The sequence below is a fragment of the Salpingoeca rosetta genome, assembly GCF_000188695.1.
Source record: "Salpingoeca rosetta unplaced genomic scaffold supercont1.14, whole genome shotgun sequence".
NCBI lineage: Eukaryota > Choanoflagellata > Craspedida > Salpingoecidae > Salpingoeca > Salpingoeca rosetta.
This window is the reverse complement of record NW_004754920.1, coordinates 796,423-810,800: the sequence shown is the minus strand read 5'-3', so window position 1 is coordinate 810,800 and position 14,378 is coordinate 796,423. Positions and strand designations below refer to the sequence as shown.

The 14,378-nt window shown below is 55.7% G+C and overlaps 5 protein-coding genes across 5 annotated transcripts in view; 4 read left to right on the top strand and 1 right to left on the bottom strand.

Moving 5' to 3' along the window:
* PTSG_06275 (uncharacterized protein) overlaps positions 1 to 829 on the top strand; it is a 3,528-nt gene extending 2,699 nt beyond the window's left edge. Inside the window, exon 9 of the mRNA XM_004993109.1 lies at positions 167 to 829. Within this exon, the coding sequence (XP_004993166.1) occupies positions 167 to 533 (367 nt within the window). The 3' untranslated portion in view covers positions 534 to 829. The remainder of the gene's footprint in view (positions 1 to 166) is intronic.
* Positions 814 to 2,623, bottom strand: PTSG_06274 (uncharacterized protein). Its single transcript, XM_004993108.1, has one exon. It carries the CDS (start codon positions 2,431 to 2,433, stop codon positions 1,237 to 1,239), a length of 1,197 nt encoding a protein of 398 aa, XP_004993165.1. The 5' UTR covers positions 2,434 to 2,623; the 3' UTR covers positions 814 to 1,236.
* Positions 2,624 to 2,628: 5 nt separating this feature from the next.
* Positions 2,629 to 8,714, top strand: PTSG_06273 (uncharacterized protein). The gene is made up of 20 exons (XM_004993107.1): positions 2,629 to 2,685; positions 3,008 to 3,092; positions 3,358 to 3,437; positions 3,623 to 3,648; positions 3,834 to 3,954; positions 4,210 to 4,283; positions 4,574 to 4,664; positions 4,871 to 4,960; positions 5,126 to 5,242; positions 5,573 to 5,644; positions 5,897 to 5,999; positions 6,127 to 6,263; positions 6,611 to 6,673; positions 6,821 to 6,850; positions 7,013 to 7,092; positions 7,240 to 7,374; positions 7,630 to 7,755; positions 8,066 to 8,170; positions 8,381 to 8,417; positions 8,587 to 8,714. The coding sequence occupies exons 1-20, from the start codon at positions 2,638 to 2,640 to the stop codon at positions 8,647 to 8,649; spliced, it is 1,683 nt and encodes a 560-aa protein (XP_004993164.1). The 5' UTR covers positions 2,629 to 2,637; the 3' UTR covers positions 8,650 to 8,714.
* A 3,113-nt stretch (positions 8,715 to 11,827) lies between these two features.
* On the top strand, positions 11,828 to 13,554 carry PTSG_12423 (uncharacterized protein; the record flags this gene model as incomplete). The annotated part of the gene is made up of 2 exons (XM_004993106.1): positions 11,828 to 12,266; positions 12,410 to 13,554. The coding sequence occupies 2 exons, from the start codon at positions 11,828 to 11,830 to the stop codon at positions 13,552 to 13,554; spliced, it is 1,584 nt and encodes a 527-aa protein (XP_004993163.1).
* A 133-nt stretch (positions 13,555 to 13,687) lies between these two features.
* Positions 13,688 to 14,378, top strand: part of PTSG_12422 (uncharacterized protein) — a gene marked incomplete at both ends in the record, with an annotated part of 3,212 nt that continues 2,521 nt past the window's right edge. The window contains one exon of the mRNA XM_004993105.1: positions 13,688 to 14,357. Within this exon, the coding sequence (XP_004993162.1) occupies positions 13,688 to 14,357 (670 nt within the window). The remainder of the gene's footprint in view (positions 14,358 to 14,378) is intronic.

Here is a 14,378-nt window from a genome sequence, read left to right as displayed (position 1 = left end):
ACACACACACACACACACACACACACACACACACACACACACACACACACACACACACACACACACACACACAAACATACACATCACACCCATTACACACAAACATACACATGTCACACACATTGCACCCAATGCATATGTATGTACACACGCGTGCACACTGCAGTGAGTTTGATGCGGACAAGTACTTTGCGACAGAGAAGCAGCTGCACATGAAGTTGCGCAATGGGCAGCAGCAACCACAGCCAGAGGAAGCGCGAATGGGTGGAGGGTTTCAAGAGGATGATGAGGATGAGGAAGCCACGCTGTCTGGTGCTCCTGAAGATGCACAAGCACAGGTATCTGTTGAAGCACGTGAGCATGAAGTGCACGACGACGATGGTGATGACGATGAAGATGCGTTTCACGACTGCAACACGGGCCAATGCCACCGGGAAGAACACCGTGATGGCAGCGCCAATCTCGATGCTGATACTGCTGTCGCTGCCGCACTCGCCGACCTCGCCTTTCACGTGCAGCGGACACACGTCTGAACCAGTGCATGTGTGTGTGTCTCTGTGTGTCTGTGTGTGTGTGTGTGTGTGTGTGTGTGTGTGTGTGTGTGTGTGCGTGTCTGTGCATGTCTGTGTGTCTGTACCTTTGTGCCTGTGTGTCTGTGTCTGTCTGCGTCCGTCCGTCCGACTTCCTGCGTGTGTGCTTTTTCCAAACCACACCGACACCCCCGCACACATGTACGCAACCACGCCTTCACGCTTGATTCACTTGAACCACCGCTGCCGTTACCCCCTGCTGACCTAATGGACTGGACGAATAGAGCGTTAGTTGTGTACTTCGGGCGTAACAAATTCAGCGAGCACAGCGCAATGCAAACAGCTGGAAAGGAGCACAGGCACGGTGATGTGAGATGCACACAGAGGAAGGAGGCGAGAGAGACAGCCGGCACAGGTTGCCGCAGACACGAACATGTCATGGCTCGGCCCCACACGAAAACCACGCACGACACACAGGCCATTGTCCCCTGTTGGCTAACCCAACAGGCATGTCTTCACACAACAACATGATTGTGATGTCCATCACATTGTTCAACAAAAGGGTATTTCATCACTCCCATCGACGTCAGTGTCACCCCCTTACTCCCCGAGCACCAACCATCACCACCACCACACCTGTAACCACAACACCATGCCAACCACCACCACCACCACCACCACCCTCCCTCACATTATCTGTCTGCTGTCACACAGCCACCTCGCCGTGCTGCCGCAAGATTTCCCCGAGCTCCGGCAGCTCCTCCATCACCTTTCGCTGAAACTCTTTGTAGCGCATGAACGCGCACTCGCATATCGGGGGCTTGTTCTTGCGGCGCATGATCACGCGGAACTGGGCCACCGTCTTGGTCACGGGCTTTGGGCACGCGGTGAAGTGGAACATGTACACGGCGTCGCAGTCCGACGTCTCGGCAACGGAGAGGTGGTCAAACTGGTAGTTGTACAGGCAGCGCGGCACCTGCAGCACGTTGGTGTTGACCGCGGTGAAGTAGTAGGTGAGGAACCCCTGCAGGGTGGCAGACCCGTACTGGTCTGGCGGGATGAAGCCGTGGTTGTACCACCCGGTCTCGCGGTGGTAGGCGTTGGGGGCGATGATGCGGTTGCGCATGTCCAGGAAGGTGCGCTTGTTTGGGCGGATGACCTGCATGCCGCCGTTGACGTGGCTCTTTGGCCCGTTGGTGAACACCATGTCCACGTCCGGGGTGAAGAGGTGGTCGATGCTCTTGGTGAAGAATGTGTCCGAGTCGACCACCAGCACCTTGTCGTACTGGTCAAAGGACCACGGCCAAAGAAAGTCGTAGTCCAGCAGGCCGATGCCAGCGAGCGCCTTGTCGTGCAGCACGGTCTTGAAGTACGGGTCGGTGACGTACTTGGTCTTGATGGCCAGCGGGCGCTCGACAACCCTCATGTTGCATGCACGCACGATGCGATGCGTCTCGTCCGTGAACGCCCAGGAGGTGTTGCGTGTGATGAGGACGTACTCCACGTTCTGGAACCGCGTGTGCTGGCGAAAGCTCTGGAACATGAGGCACATGGAATACACGTACTTGGCCACCTTGCTGGCGTGCTCCCTGGTGAGCGGCGCGGCGAGCGACGCCACGCCAATGCGCATGGTGCGCAGCTGCTCCTCTGTGGGGTCCGGCGGGCGGTCGAAGGTGACCGACGCCGGCAGCGGAACTGCCACGCGCCGGTCGCTTTGGCTCTTGAACTGGGGGTGTACGTACGGCAGGTCGTCGTCGCTCAGCTCGATTGTATCGCCCAGGTCAGCAGATTCCAGGCCAACGTCTAAGTTTCCAGCGACGTTCTCGTGTGCCAACGCCAGCAGCCCAAACACAACTGCTGCAACCGCCCAACCTGCTGCTACCGGCAGCCATCTTACACGCATGGTCGCGCAATGGTGTGACAAGTGGGTCCTGTGAGTGAGTGAACGGAGCAGGGCGTGTGGGGGGGGTGAGAGGCCCAGCAGCGAGTGATGTGAGTGATGTGATGTGAGCGAAGAACAAGTCGTTGTTGGTTGGTGGTGTGTGGTGTGCAACCGCCGCTGTCTTGGGGGCCTGTCTTGGGACAGTTTCCAACAGCACAAAAAATCATGTCGTTGATGGGTTCTTTGGCGACAGCGGCGACAGCGATGAGTCAGGTCAGCAGCGGTCATGCATGGATCGTCTGGTGTGTGTGCGTGTGTGTGTGTGTGTGTGTGTGTGTGTGTGTGTGTGTGTGTGTGTGTGTGTGTGTGTGTGTGTGTGTGTGTGTGTGTGTGTGTGTGTGTGTGTGTGTGTGTGGTATGTGTTGTGTGCGGTATGTGTTGTGTGTGTGGAGGATTAAATCGCTGCGTGGGAGAGCAGCTGTTGTGTTGGTGCTGCTGTCACATCATGCATTTGTCGCTCTTGATGGGGGTTTTGTTGTTCTTGTACTCATTCGTAGCATGCATCGTTCAACATGTTGACGTATTCGTGGGACAGAGTGGGCCATGGAAAGCGGCTATTGCGCAGCAATTGGATCGGCTCTCCCACCGATATGACGGGATTGCGCCGCTTTTTGACGCCTGTGCGTGTTGAGGCGTGTGTTTGTGTTTCTGTTTGTGTTTGTATGTACGTGCGTTTGTGCTGATTTGTGTGTGTGTGTGTGTGTGTTGATTTGTGTGTGTGTGTGTATGTATGTGTGTGTGTCTGCGTAACGTTGTGCGTGTGTATGTGTGTATCTGCGACCTTGCCCATGCTGAGCCAAGTGTGTTCCTGAAACCGCAGAGCTGAGCCACATCTGCACCAGCCACACGCTGCTCATGTGTTGCTTGTGCTGATTGCTGTTTTAGATACACGCTTACTCAAACAAAACAAGCAACTGAAGGACGAGAACAGGGTCATCAAGGATGAGTTGGATGAAGCAAAGGAGGTGAGGCCTGTGGATTTGCGTGTGTGCTTGTGTGAATTTGTGCTTTGTGTGTGTGTGTGTGTGTGTGTGTGTGTGTGTGTGTGTGTGTGTGTGTGTGTGTGTGACGTTTCCCTGCATGACCTTGACATGTCATTCTCACCATGTTCATGCTTTCCTGTTGTGGCGATTGAATGCGCTTCATGCAGGAGATGATTGCGCGACGACGCTCAAAGTGAGATCCGTGTGCGCGTGTGTGTCTGTGTCTGTGTGCCTCTGTTTCTGTCAGCCATAGCCTACGTTAACGCTGCACTCACACTGCACTCACGTTAACTGGCATTCGTGCTTGCACCACCACCCTCACCACTCCCTCTCCCTCTCCCCCCCCCCTATCTCCCTCTCCTTCAACAACTATCACAGCACACGGTCCGGGCGAAAAGCAAAGGACAACGTCGTGGATGCAGTGGAGTTCGAGAAACTACACACGCGATACAGCGAGCAGTGTGAGGAGCTCCTGCGCGTGTACAAGGAGCGCGCACAGGTACTATGCGTGTGTGTGTCTGTCTGTCTGTCTGTCTGTCTGTCTGTGTGTGTGTGTGAATGTGTGTCTGTGTGTGTGTGTGTTTCTGTGTTTGTGTGTGTGTCCGTTTCTGTGTCTGTGTTTGTCTCATCACGTTCTCCCGTGTTCAGTGCGCTGCTCGTGTGACACACACACACATACACACACCGCCCGCGCGCGCGTACGTCGTGCCTTCACCTCATCCCCCTTCACCTCTTTCCTCGCTCGTTGATTCAGGTGAATCACAGCGAATTGTTGGCGCGGCAGCGGGCGCAAGACCTTGAGGCGGAAATGACCGAGCTCAAACAACGGTGTGTGTGTGTGTGTGTGTGTGTCTGTGTGTCTGTGTGTGTCTGTGTCTGTCTGTTGTGTCTGTGTGTGTGTGTGTGTGTGTGTGTCTGTCTGTCTGTTGTGTCTGTGTCTGTGTGTGTGTGTGTCTGTGCACACGCTTTCCATGCGTATGCAGGGTGAGTACATTTCGGTATTGCTGCGTCCCACACGCGACCCGCGGTGATGCATGTTTTTTCGGCCGCTCAAAACTGCGTATTCACGCCTCTCATGCACTGTTTCTGCACTGTGGCTCGCTGTGTATTCCTGGCAGACTGGAGAGGGCGGAAGAGGCGAAAGGATCGCACCTGGAGCTCATCGAGACCCTCAACTCAATGATCGATCAGAGAGACATGTCAATATCGGTGCGTTTGTGTGTGTGTGTGTGTGTGTCTATATGCGTGTGTGTGTGTGTGTGTGTGTGTCTATATGCGTGTGTGTGTGTGTGCTAGTAGGAAAAGGCCGCGTTGCGGTTTGGACCATGCTTACCAGTTCTTCGAATGGTTCACCGCATGTGAGATGCCCCCTCCCTCACACTGCCCGCACTTGCGTCTCTATCGACGGCTTGCAGTCGCTCAAGGACGAGCTGAGCGCGCTGTCGCTGCAGTACACACTCGTGGAGGAGAAGCGGCAGGAGGTGGAGCAGGAGCGAAACGAACTCGTGAGTCACCGACGACCTGACGCCCATTTGCATGCCTCCCTTCTCTCGCCGTTTTCCTTTGCTTTTGCTGCTGCGCATCATCAACATCTAACACGTACCCGTGTGCACTCGCACACACACACACGCACGCACACACATGCACGCACGCACACACATATGCTTCAGCTATCGCGCATGCTTGAGATGAAGCAGCAGCAAGCAGACATGCAGAACGACCTGCTGGCGGAGGTTACGCGGAAACGCCACGAGAAGATTGCAAAGGACATTGAGGATGCGCAGAAGGTGGACAACGGGAGTAGGGATGCGTGGGTCAGACAGATCACTGTTAATGAAGAGAGTTGTCGTTTGCGTGACGCGCGCGCGTGTGTATGTATGTATGTGTGGGTGTGTGGGTGTGTGGGTGTATGTATGTGTGTGTGTGTGTGTGTGGGTGTGGGTGTGGGTGTGGGTGTGGGTGTGGGTGTGGGTGTGGGTGTGTGAGTGGGTGGGTGGGTTTGGGTGTGGGTGGGTGTTTTAGGGTTTTGTTTTGGGGTTTGTTTGTTGCTGTCCCCGTCACTCCCTTGGCCTCACGTTTTGGGGATGGCCTTTGTGCTTGCATATGAACATCGTCAGGAGCTGCCGGATGCCGACGAAATGCCATCCATCCTGCGCCTCGGACTGCCAACAAAAGCAACACACAACCTGGTGCGTGTTTGCTGCTGTTGTTGCTGTTGTTGTTGTTGTTGTTGTTGTTGTTGTTGTTGTTGTTGTTGTTATTGTTGTTGTTGTGCGTGTGTGCGCGTCTGTGTCCGTCCGCCCGTCCATCCGCCTGTGTGCCCAAACATTCATGTAAAAGTGCCTCAGCCACACCGTGCCTGCACACCTTGTTCGTGCCCTTTTTCCTGCCTCCGTGCTTGCCTCGTCCACCCAATCCTACCTTCACATGTGTGTGTGCAGGATGCCCATCCTGGCGGTGCGTTTAGCGTCGCCCATTCGTGCAGCGGCTCCCTCTTTGCCAGCGGCGGTGCAGACGCCACCGTCAAAGTCTGGAACTCTTCTGGTGCGTATGTGCCATAACCGCAGCCCTGCTCTCTGCTGATCAGCCGAGGCGCACACGCTCCATGCAGTTGAGTGTTTTGGTTGTGTCACGCTGCTGATGTTGCTGTTTACGAACCGCATCTCCACAGGGCACAATACCCAGTCACTGCGTGAGCACACGGGCACTGTGACGTGCATCGACTTTGCGCCCGCCGGAGACACCATGGTCTCCGCCTCCAACGACAAGAGCGTCCTCATCTGGTCCCTTCGAACAAGCCGGTCAACGGTTGGTCGGTCTGTGTGTGTGTGTGTGTGTGTGTGTGTGTGTGTGTGTGTGTGTGTGTGTGTGTGTGTGTGTGGTGTGTGTGTGTGTTTTGTGAGTGTATGTGTGTGTGTTGTGTGTGTTGTGTGTGTGTGTGTGTTTGCCTGCGCCTGTGGGTTGATTCGGTTATTTGGGTGGCTGAAGAGTTTCGGTGACCAAAAGTGTGCGTTCTTGCCTCGCCTGTCTCGTGATTGGACTTGTTGGTTCATGTGCGCACCACTACGCACGTGTACATGCCGATGTCAAGACAAAGTGTGTTGTTGCCCACTCACGTGTGTTGAAACGTCTTGTGTGGAACCCCGCCGATCCAGTTTCGCTGCACCGGACACACTGACAAAGTGTACACGGCACGGTTCCTTGGGCACACGAAAGTGGTGCGATAACTGCGCCTCTGCACGAGCTGTTGTTGTTGTTGTTGTTGTTGTTGTTGTTGTTGTTGTTGTTGTTGTTGTTGTTGTTGTTGTTGTTGTTGTTGCTCTGTCACCACTGACAAACAGTATGATTGCGTTTGCCATTGGCAGGTGTCTGCGAGTCAAGACCGCACGATGAAGGTTGGCGCGGGCATGCACCTGCTCTTTGTTGCTACTGGCTTCCTTGTGAATGTTCGTGACGTGTTACACAAGTTGCTCGCATTGGCGCTGCGTGTTTGTTCTGCAGCTGACCATGCTTTACTCGCTTGTTATCCGCTGCTGCCTTGCCTTCGTGTTCGTCAGCTCTGGAACGCCGCCCGTGGTATTTCGGAACGCACATACCTCCTGCACTCCACATGCTACGACATCGCCTCAGTGGATGGGTGAGAGACAACGCGAGTCAATACACGCATGCACACACACACAACACACACACGCATGCACACACACACACACACATGTGTTTCGCCTGTGCGCGCTCCCTCGCAAACAATGACACGCAACCCCCACCTCGCGTCACGCGGCTGCAGCCCGCGATTCTTGAGCGGCCACTTTGACAAGTACGTTCGAGAATGGGACACTAGGCAGAGCGGGACAAAGCCTGTTCGGGAGCTCAACACCGAGCACCGCGAGGCCATTGTTGCCGTGGCATTGTCTCCAACCAGGTGAACAGTTTCAACGGTGCTCGTGCACTGCTACCTCTGTGTATGCGCTGTGTGTGTGCGTGTGTGTCGCCGTCTACGTGCGGGTGTGTCTGGTACGCCTGCAGTGCATGGTGTCATCTACGTGTTCGTGTCTGTGCGTGTCTGTCTGCCCGTCTTCTATGTGCGACTGTCTGCATCTACGTGTGTGCTTTCGGCCCAACCATGTGTTGTTTTCTCTGCCTCAACGTCCAAACCTGCCTGTGTTGTGGCTGCCAGAGACTATCTCTTGACGAGCTGTCGAGACGGGCAGCTGAAACTCGTGGACTTGCTCCAAATGCGTGTTGTCAAGTCATTCACCTCCGATGACGCGACGGGTCAATCGGCGTGCCACCCAAGCTTCAGGTACCACCACACCGTGAACATGTTGTCGCGTTATCAACGCATGGTACAACCAGGCGTGGTTCCTCACGTTGCTGTGCTGCGCTCACCTCCATGCCAACGTGTTTATGCCTTATCGTGCGTGTGCGCGTGTATCCGTGTGTGTGTGTGTGTGTGTGTGTGTGTGTGTGTGTGTGTGCATCCGTGTGTCTGCGTGCATCCGTGTGTGTGTGTGTGTGTCTGTGTGTGTGTCTGTGTGTGTCTGTGTGTGTGTCTGTGTCTGTTTGTCTGTGTGTCTGTGTGTCTGTGTGTCTGTGTGTCTGCGTGTTCGCAGCCCCGACGGTGCACACTTTGCGGTCGGTCGCCAGTCAGGCGTCATTGAGATCTGGAACATTCACAAGACGGAGATTGTGCAGACACTTTCCAGCGCCTGTCACGCGTAAGCGTGTGGGGGGCTCGGGCTGGCTTGACGCGTGCTGTTTGCATGGTGTTCTTTTCGTTCTTCTTCGGGGTTTGTGTTGGCTCGGGACTGTTGGAGCCTCTGACCTGCTGTGCGTGTCAGCTTCCTCCTCACACTATGCTTTCGTCATTTTTTTATCCTTATCGTCGTTCTGTCTCTGCTGCCTGCTCGACTGATCTGCGTCTGCAGGGGCCCCGTAAACTGCGTGTCATGGGGATCATCTGAGGTACAGTACTTCTGCTGCGTGCCTGCCCTGCTTCGAACCACCTACTTTCTTGGGTATGACGCCTTTTTTCTGCCGAAACCCTCACAGTTGTGTGTGTGTGTGTGTGTGTGTGTGTGTGTGTGTGTGTGTGTGTGTGTGTGTGTGTGTGCGTGCGTGTATGTCATCACAGCTTGTGTCCGCTGGAAAGGACGGCAGATTAATCGTGTGGGAGGACGACTCCCTGTCAACATGATGCACACCTCCTCTTGTTGGACTTTTATGTAGTACGGTGGCATAAAAATAGAACATTTTACATCAAAGATCGTCAAAGCTTCAGTTTCCTGAACAAACGAACATGACAGAACACAAGAGAGGTAACAGATCGTTAGGAGAACAAACACCATCCAAACAGTACGATGCCTCGAAGGGCAAGAGAGGGGAAAGAAAGCGTAGGGAGCAGGTGAGACGAAGAGAGACACAGGGAGGCAGACAAGCGACACTACATACGTCGACGGTGTGGCCGCGTGGCTGTGCTTGATACTGCGCATATCCTGGAAATGGCCTGTACAAGCAGTGTATCTGTCACGTGCGGCATAGATGCGAAGTATTAGCCCTTCAAACGACCGTGTCCGGAGCGATACAAGCACGTTTAACCCAGGTCCTGCTGCATTCCTGTCACCCCCGAAGTTGCTGTTGATGTTGACAGGCAAGTCCTGTCCGCTGAGTCACAGCATTGACCTCTCTTCTTGACCACCATGAGTGTCCAGCACCTGCTTGTGTAGATGCAAATGTTGCAAGTTCATGATGGTGCTGTTGTTGGAGACTTGTGTGTGTGTGCTGTGTGTGCTGTGTGTGCTGTGTGTTGTGTGTGCTGTGTGTGCTGTGTGTTGTGTGGGAGATTGTCTTGGCAAGAGGAAGTTGTGTGTGTTTACTTGAGTTGTGAAGCAAACAAGGATGTAGGATGAATGAACACTCCAACAGAAAGAAACAGAGCAGAAGACAAGAATTGTCGACAACGCAAAGTGGTGACGTGGCAGTGTTTGTTGAGAGTTGTGTGGTTATGTGGTGTGTTATGCAAGAGCATGTAACATCGAGCAACCACACAAGCTAAACACTGCACGTGCAACAGGTTGGAGGGAAATCACGTGAACATTCCAGAACACAAGAGAGGTGAATGTGAATTTGTGCTGTCGTGAAGAAGGGAGGCCAATGATGACTCAGCAGACAGGACTTGCCTGTCAACAGCAAGCGCACCTTGTAGCGGGCGAACCCGAGGCTGACAACAAATCCGAGGCCGACACCAGTCATCCCGCGCACCTTCGTACGTTTTCCTCCATCGGTCTCGGCATACCACGCGCGAACGTAATCCAAATCTCAAGGTGCGTGAGTGTGAGCATAAGTGTGAATGTGCTTGTGTGAAAATATGTGTGTATGTGTAATATGTGTGTATGTGCAACAGTGTGCGTGTGGATGTGATGTGCGAGAGTGTGAGAGAGAGACACGCACCAACTGCCACCTCACATGCACACGCGCGCATCTCTTTTTGACAGTCCATTCAAAGCTTGTTCCACTCACCCTTGCCCGTTTGACGCATGCCTTGCAGATACATACGTGGGGGATATGCGCTGGGCGGTGACCGAAGCTATTCGGGATATGAACCTGAAGTGCGCGAAGGAGCACGACATACTTGGTGAGTAACAGGAGCTCGCACAAACAACGAGGAAACGCTACGTTCAAGCCAAGATCGACTTTCGCAAGACAGGCAAGTGGGACAAGGAAGTCAAAACGCCCACCGAGCCAGCTACGTTTTCAAGCAAGGTCGTTGAGCTGTCAGCCCACGGCATGGGCAGGGTGTGCACCCGCATGCGCCAGCATGCACGCAACAAGGAGGCTCGCCAACTTGACCCACAGGGAATCGAGCGTTTCTTCGGCGACCGAGTGCCAACACGGCCATCTTTCATGTCTGCCTCTGCGGTACACCATACTTGCACACTTGAAGTTGGCGATGTTCCAAACGTAAATGTACCTCGGTGTCTTGTGCGTGTGTGTGTGTGTACAAGTGGGTGAGAGTGTGAGCATGAGAGTGAATGTGTATGTGTGTTATGATGTGGAGGTTGTGTGTATAGAAGTGTGGGTGTGTATGTGCGCGTTATCAATGGCGAAAGAAGCCGTTGTATTGAGGTAGACGAGGAAGTAAAAACAATGAATCAACAGCATACAACAAGTGACGAGTAGGAACAGCGAGCGTGCGGTGAACAAGGACCAACAGTGAACAAGTGACTTGATCTGAACAAGGGGGACATAATGAACATAGGGCGTCCCGAACGAAATGAACAAGGAAGAGTTGTTCGCGCTTAGGATGTGACGTAGTGAATGACATCACTACACTCTCCCTCCTCTTCGAGAACGACGTGGCTGTCGTTGAGGATTGCCTTGCCCTTGTGCTTCCAGTCTCGCGATGTGAAGTTGATAGTCTGCGAGAATCTCTTTGGCTCGCTTGCCAATAAAGGCGTGAGCAGGCTCGTAGGTGGCTTCGTGTTCTGGGTAGCCCAGCCATTTTACCAAATAGAACATTCTTGCTCTTCTCTTTTGATGGTGCAAGATTCGTTCGACTGCAAAGTCGTTGCTGCGTTTGACACTGATACGGCCTGGTCGAGTAATCGCGTGTGTCGTCTTGGTTCGTTTGAGGAACTTCACATTGATGACGTCATGAATCCTGACCTTGAGAGGAGAAAAGTCAATCCTGTATGCGCTTTCCGGTGAGAGCAAATCCGGGGCAAAATTTGCTTTGCGCTTGCCGGATAGTGAATCAATGCGACTCCACTAAAGTCAGTGCCAATCAATAAAATTCGAGTTGAACGTGCTTGTGCTGAGGACGACAATTCTTGCCAGACATGCTTCAGTTTTCGCGCCAAGGTGCTTGTTCGCAACAACCATGAACGCTGAGCGTACGACCTCAAGTGATCCTGCGATGGTAGGGTCTACCGTACAAGCTTCCTTCGTTCCTGTACCGGAGACGCAGAGTACCTCATCAAGTGCTTCGCAGTTCACGCTTCAGAGTGTACCAGACACGCTTGTTGGTGACATGTTTGCAGGTATGCAGCACGTCGTACAGCCCCAGCTGTTGACATCACTGTTCCAGTGTCAATGCTCGCTGAGTCAGCAAATTCTGCTGTAAACGTTTCTGTGCACGTGCGCCCAGAAACGGGCGTTTCTGGTTGTTTTGCCACGTGGCACTTCTCTCTCTCCTCCAGTTTTCTGTCTATGTGTGAGAGTGTCTCTCAGTTCATGTTCATTCATCCTACATCCTTGTTTGCTTCACAACTCAAGTAAACACACACAACTTCCTCTTGCCAAGACAATCTCCCACACAACACACAGCACACACAGCACACACACACACACAAGTCTCCAACAGCAGCAGCACCACCATGAACTTACAACAGATTATGAGACCCAGCTCAATTAGCGCAGACGGCATCAAGGTCTTCGCTGGCGCTGAGCAGGATGCCAACCTCTTCTTCATCACCGTCGAGGCCAAGCTCATCGCCGCTGGCATCGACGCTGGCATCATCGCCGAGGGTGGTGCTGACCACCAAGGAGACGGGCAGGCTCCAGCAGCTGCCTCATCGCCGAGCCCAAGCACCCACGGTGCTTCGGGTCCCCGCACTCGCTCCCGCGCTCAACGCGGCCCTCGCCGCACTGGCGTCCGCCACGACGCGGGGGACCACGACGACGATGACGACGACGAGGGCGATGGCGACGACCACGGCGCTCACCCATCTTCCTCCTCTTCCTCTCTCCCTTCTTCCGCCACTCCGAGCGGAGGAGCGCAGGTGGCGTCCCGAGCCTCTGGCCTGCTGGATCCCCGTGATCCACAGGTTGACGCAGCCATCTTCGCGTTCCTCCTTGGCGTCCTGAGCGGGACACCCGCTGCGGCTGGCCATCACCGACAACCGTGGCCGCTCCGGTGTGCTTGCGCTGCGCCGCCTCCGCGAGCGCTACATCCGCAGCGGCAAGGACCACGTCAGTCGTCCCTTCTTCCGCCACTCCGAGCGGAGGAGCGCAGGTGGCGTCCCGAGCCTCTGGCCTGCTGGATCCCCGTGATCCACAGGTTGACGCAGCCATCTTCGCGTTCCTCCTTGGCGTCCTGACAGGACACCCGTTGCGGCTGGCCATCACCGACAACCGTGGCCGCTCCGGTGTGCTTGCGCTGCGCCGCCTCCGCGAGCGCTACATCCGCAGCGGCAAGGACCACGTCAGTCGTCTCAGGCAGCAGCTCTCCTCGACCACCTGGTTGCCCACGGACACCGTCGACACGTTCATGTCCCGCATCACGGACATCAACTCGCAGCTCCTTGCTGCCGGCGTGTCCATCCCGGAGGACGACCTGCGCACCCTCGTCCGCAACGAACTCCCCGCAGAGTTTGATGTGGCGATGCGGTTCATGGAGCGCGAGGACCCGCCGCCATCGCTGTCCAAGATGACGGCGGACCTCATCCAGGAGGAGCGCCGCCTGCATCGTCCCAAGAAGCGCACGCCTGTGCTCGCCATCGGTGGGCCAAGCCCCGGCTCCTTCGCTGCATCGCCGATGCACGCTGGCACGTCGCCCTCCGACACGAGCGGTGGACCATGCTGTCCACCTGCAGAGCGCGTGACTTGCGCGTTCTGCAACTTCCGCGGCCACTGCGCGCAGCAGTGCCGCAAGCTGCAGGCGGCCAAGCGCTACCACGTCATCGACGTGCGGCAGATCCTGGCTACGCTTCGCAACCACGGCAACGGCAACGGCAAGCGGCCAGGATCCTCTCGCCCGCAGCACGGACGAGCAGCTCCATTCAAGAAGGCGGCCGTCGTCAGCCACGGCCCTCAGCGCGTGGAGACCTTCGCCATCCACCACGATGCCCTCATGCTGCAGCCCGAGGGCGAGGAGGGCCACGCCATCGGACCAGTGCCACCACAGCTGTGGCTCGCTGACAGCGGTGCCACGGCGCACATCACCAGCGACGCCTCCCTCCTCACCAACTACGTCGCCGTCACGCAGCACGTCACCGTTGCCAACAGCCAGACCGTCACGGTCATCGGCAAGGGCGACGCCGTGCTCCGCGTGACTGGTGTTGTGATGCAACTGTACCGCCTGACTACCGTGTGCTTTAAGTAGTCCTTTGACCTTATTGTAGGACGATTTTCATCTGCACATGCCATTCCGTTGGGCCTTGTGGTTTTGCCCTTTGCGTTCCTTGTTGTCGATCGCTTCCCCTCTCTGTCGTTGTGCCTTCGTGTGGCCCGGGCTGATGCCCGTGGCTGGCACTAGTAAACGTCCTTCTGTTCCCCTTTACCATGCGAAGCCCCTTTGTAACACTGGCACAGACGGCGCTCCAGGTACCATCACGCTGAAGAACGTGCTGCATGTCCCCGACATCAAGTACAACCTTCTGGCGCTGAACCTGGTGACTCGCGCGCGTCGTGGTGCTTCCGTCGTCATTGCTGCGGACGACAGCCGCATCCAGTTTGCCACATGGAGCGTGCCTCTGCTGCCGTCCAAGGACACCGGCCATCTCTTCCTCTACGCCAGCACCACGACCTCCCAACAAGCCACGGCGCTTGCGGGGGAGCTCGTGCACAGCAGCGATGGGGAAGCCGAGGATGCTGACGAGGGCGCCTCTGCACACGACGTGCTAGGCCATCGCAGCAGCGCGGCCGTCGACGCCATCCGGCAGCAGATTGCCCAGGCCTCTTCCAAGCACATCGTCACCTGTGGACCATGTGCGCTTGGCAAGAGCACGCGCGCCTCCATCCCGAAGCAGTCTGCTCCACGCAGCGCTGGGCCATGCCAGCTGCTCTACGCAGACATCGCCGGTCCGCTGGAGGAGACGTCGCTGCGAGGTGCACGCTACGCGCTGACCTTCATCGACGACTGCACGCGTTTCGCTGGACGTTTCTCATCCGGCACAGACGACGTCGGTGCGGCCCTGGAGCAGCTGC

Excerpts from the sequence above, each read along its gene's own strand:
- PTSG_06273 (XM_004993107.1), top strand. The coding sequence starts at position 2,638 with ATGTCGTTGATGGGTTCTTTGGCGACAGCGGCGACAGCGATGAGTCAG. Across the intron at positions 6,851-7,012 it reads GTCAAGACCGCACGATGAAG|CTCTGGAACGCCGCCCGTGG; the intron begins GTTGGCGCGGGC and ends CGTGTTCGTCAG. Across the intron at positions 7,093-7,239 it reads GACATCGCCTCAGTGGATGG|CCCGCGATTCTTGAGCGGCC; the intron begins GTGAGAGACAAC and ends ACGCGGCTGCAG.
- PTSG_06274 (XM_004993108.1), bottom strand. The coding sequence starts at position 2,433 with ATGCGTGTAAGATGGCTGCCGGTAGCAGCAGGTTGGGCGGTTGCAGCA.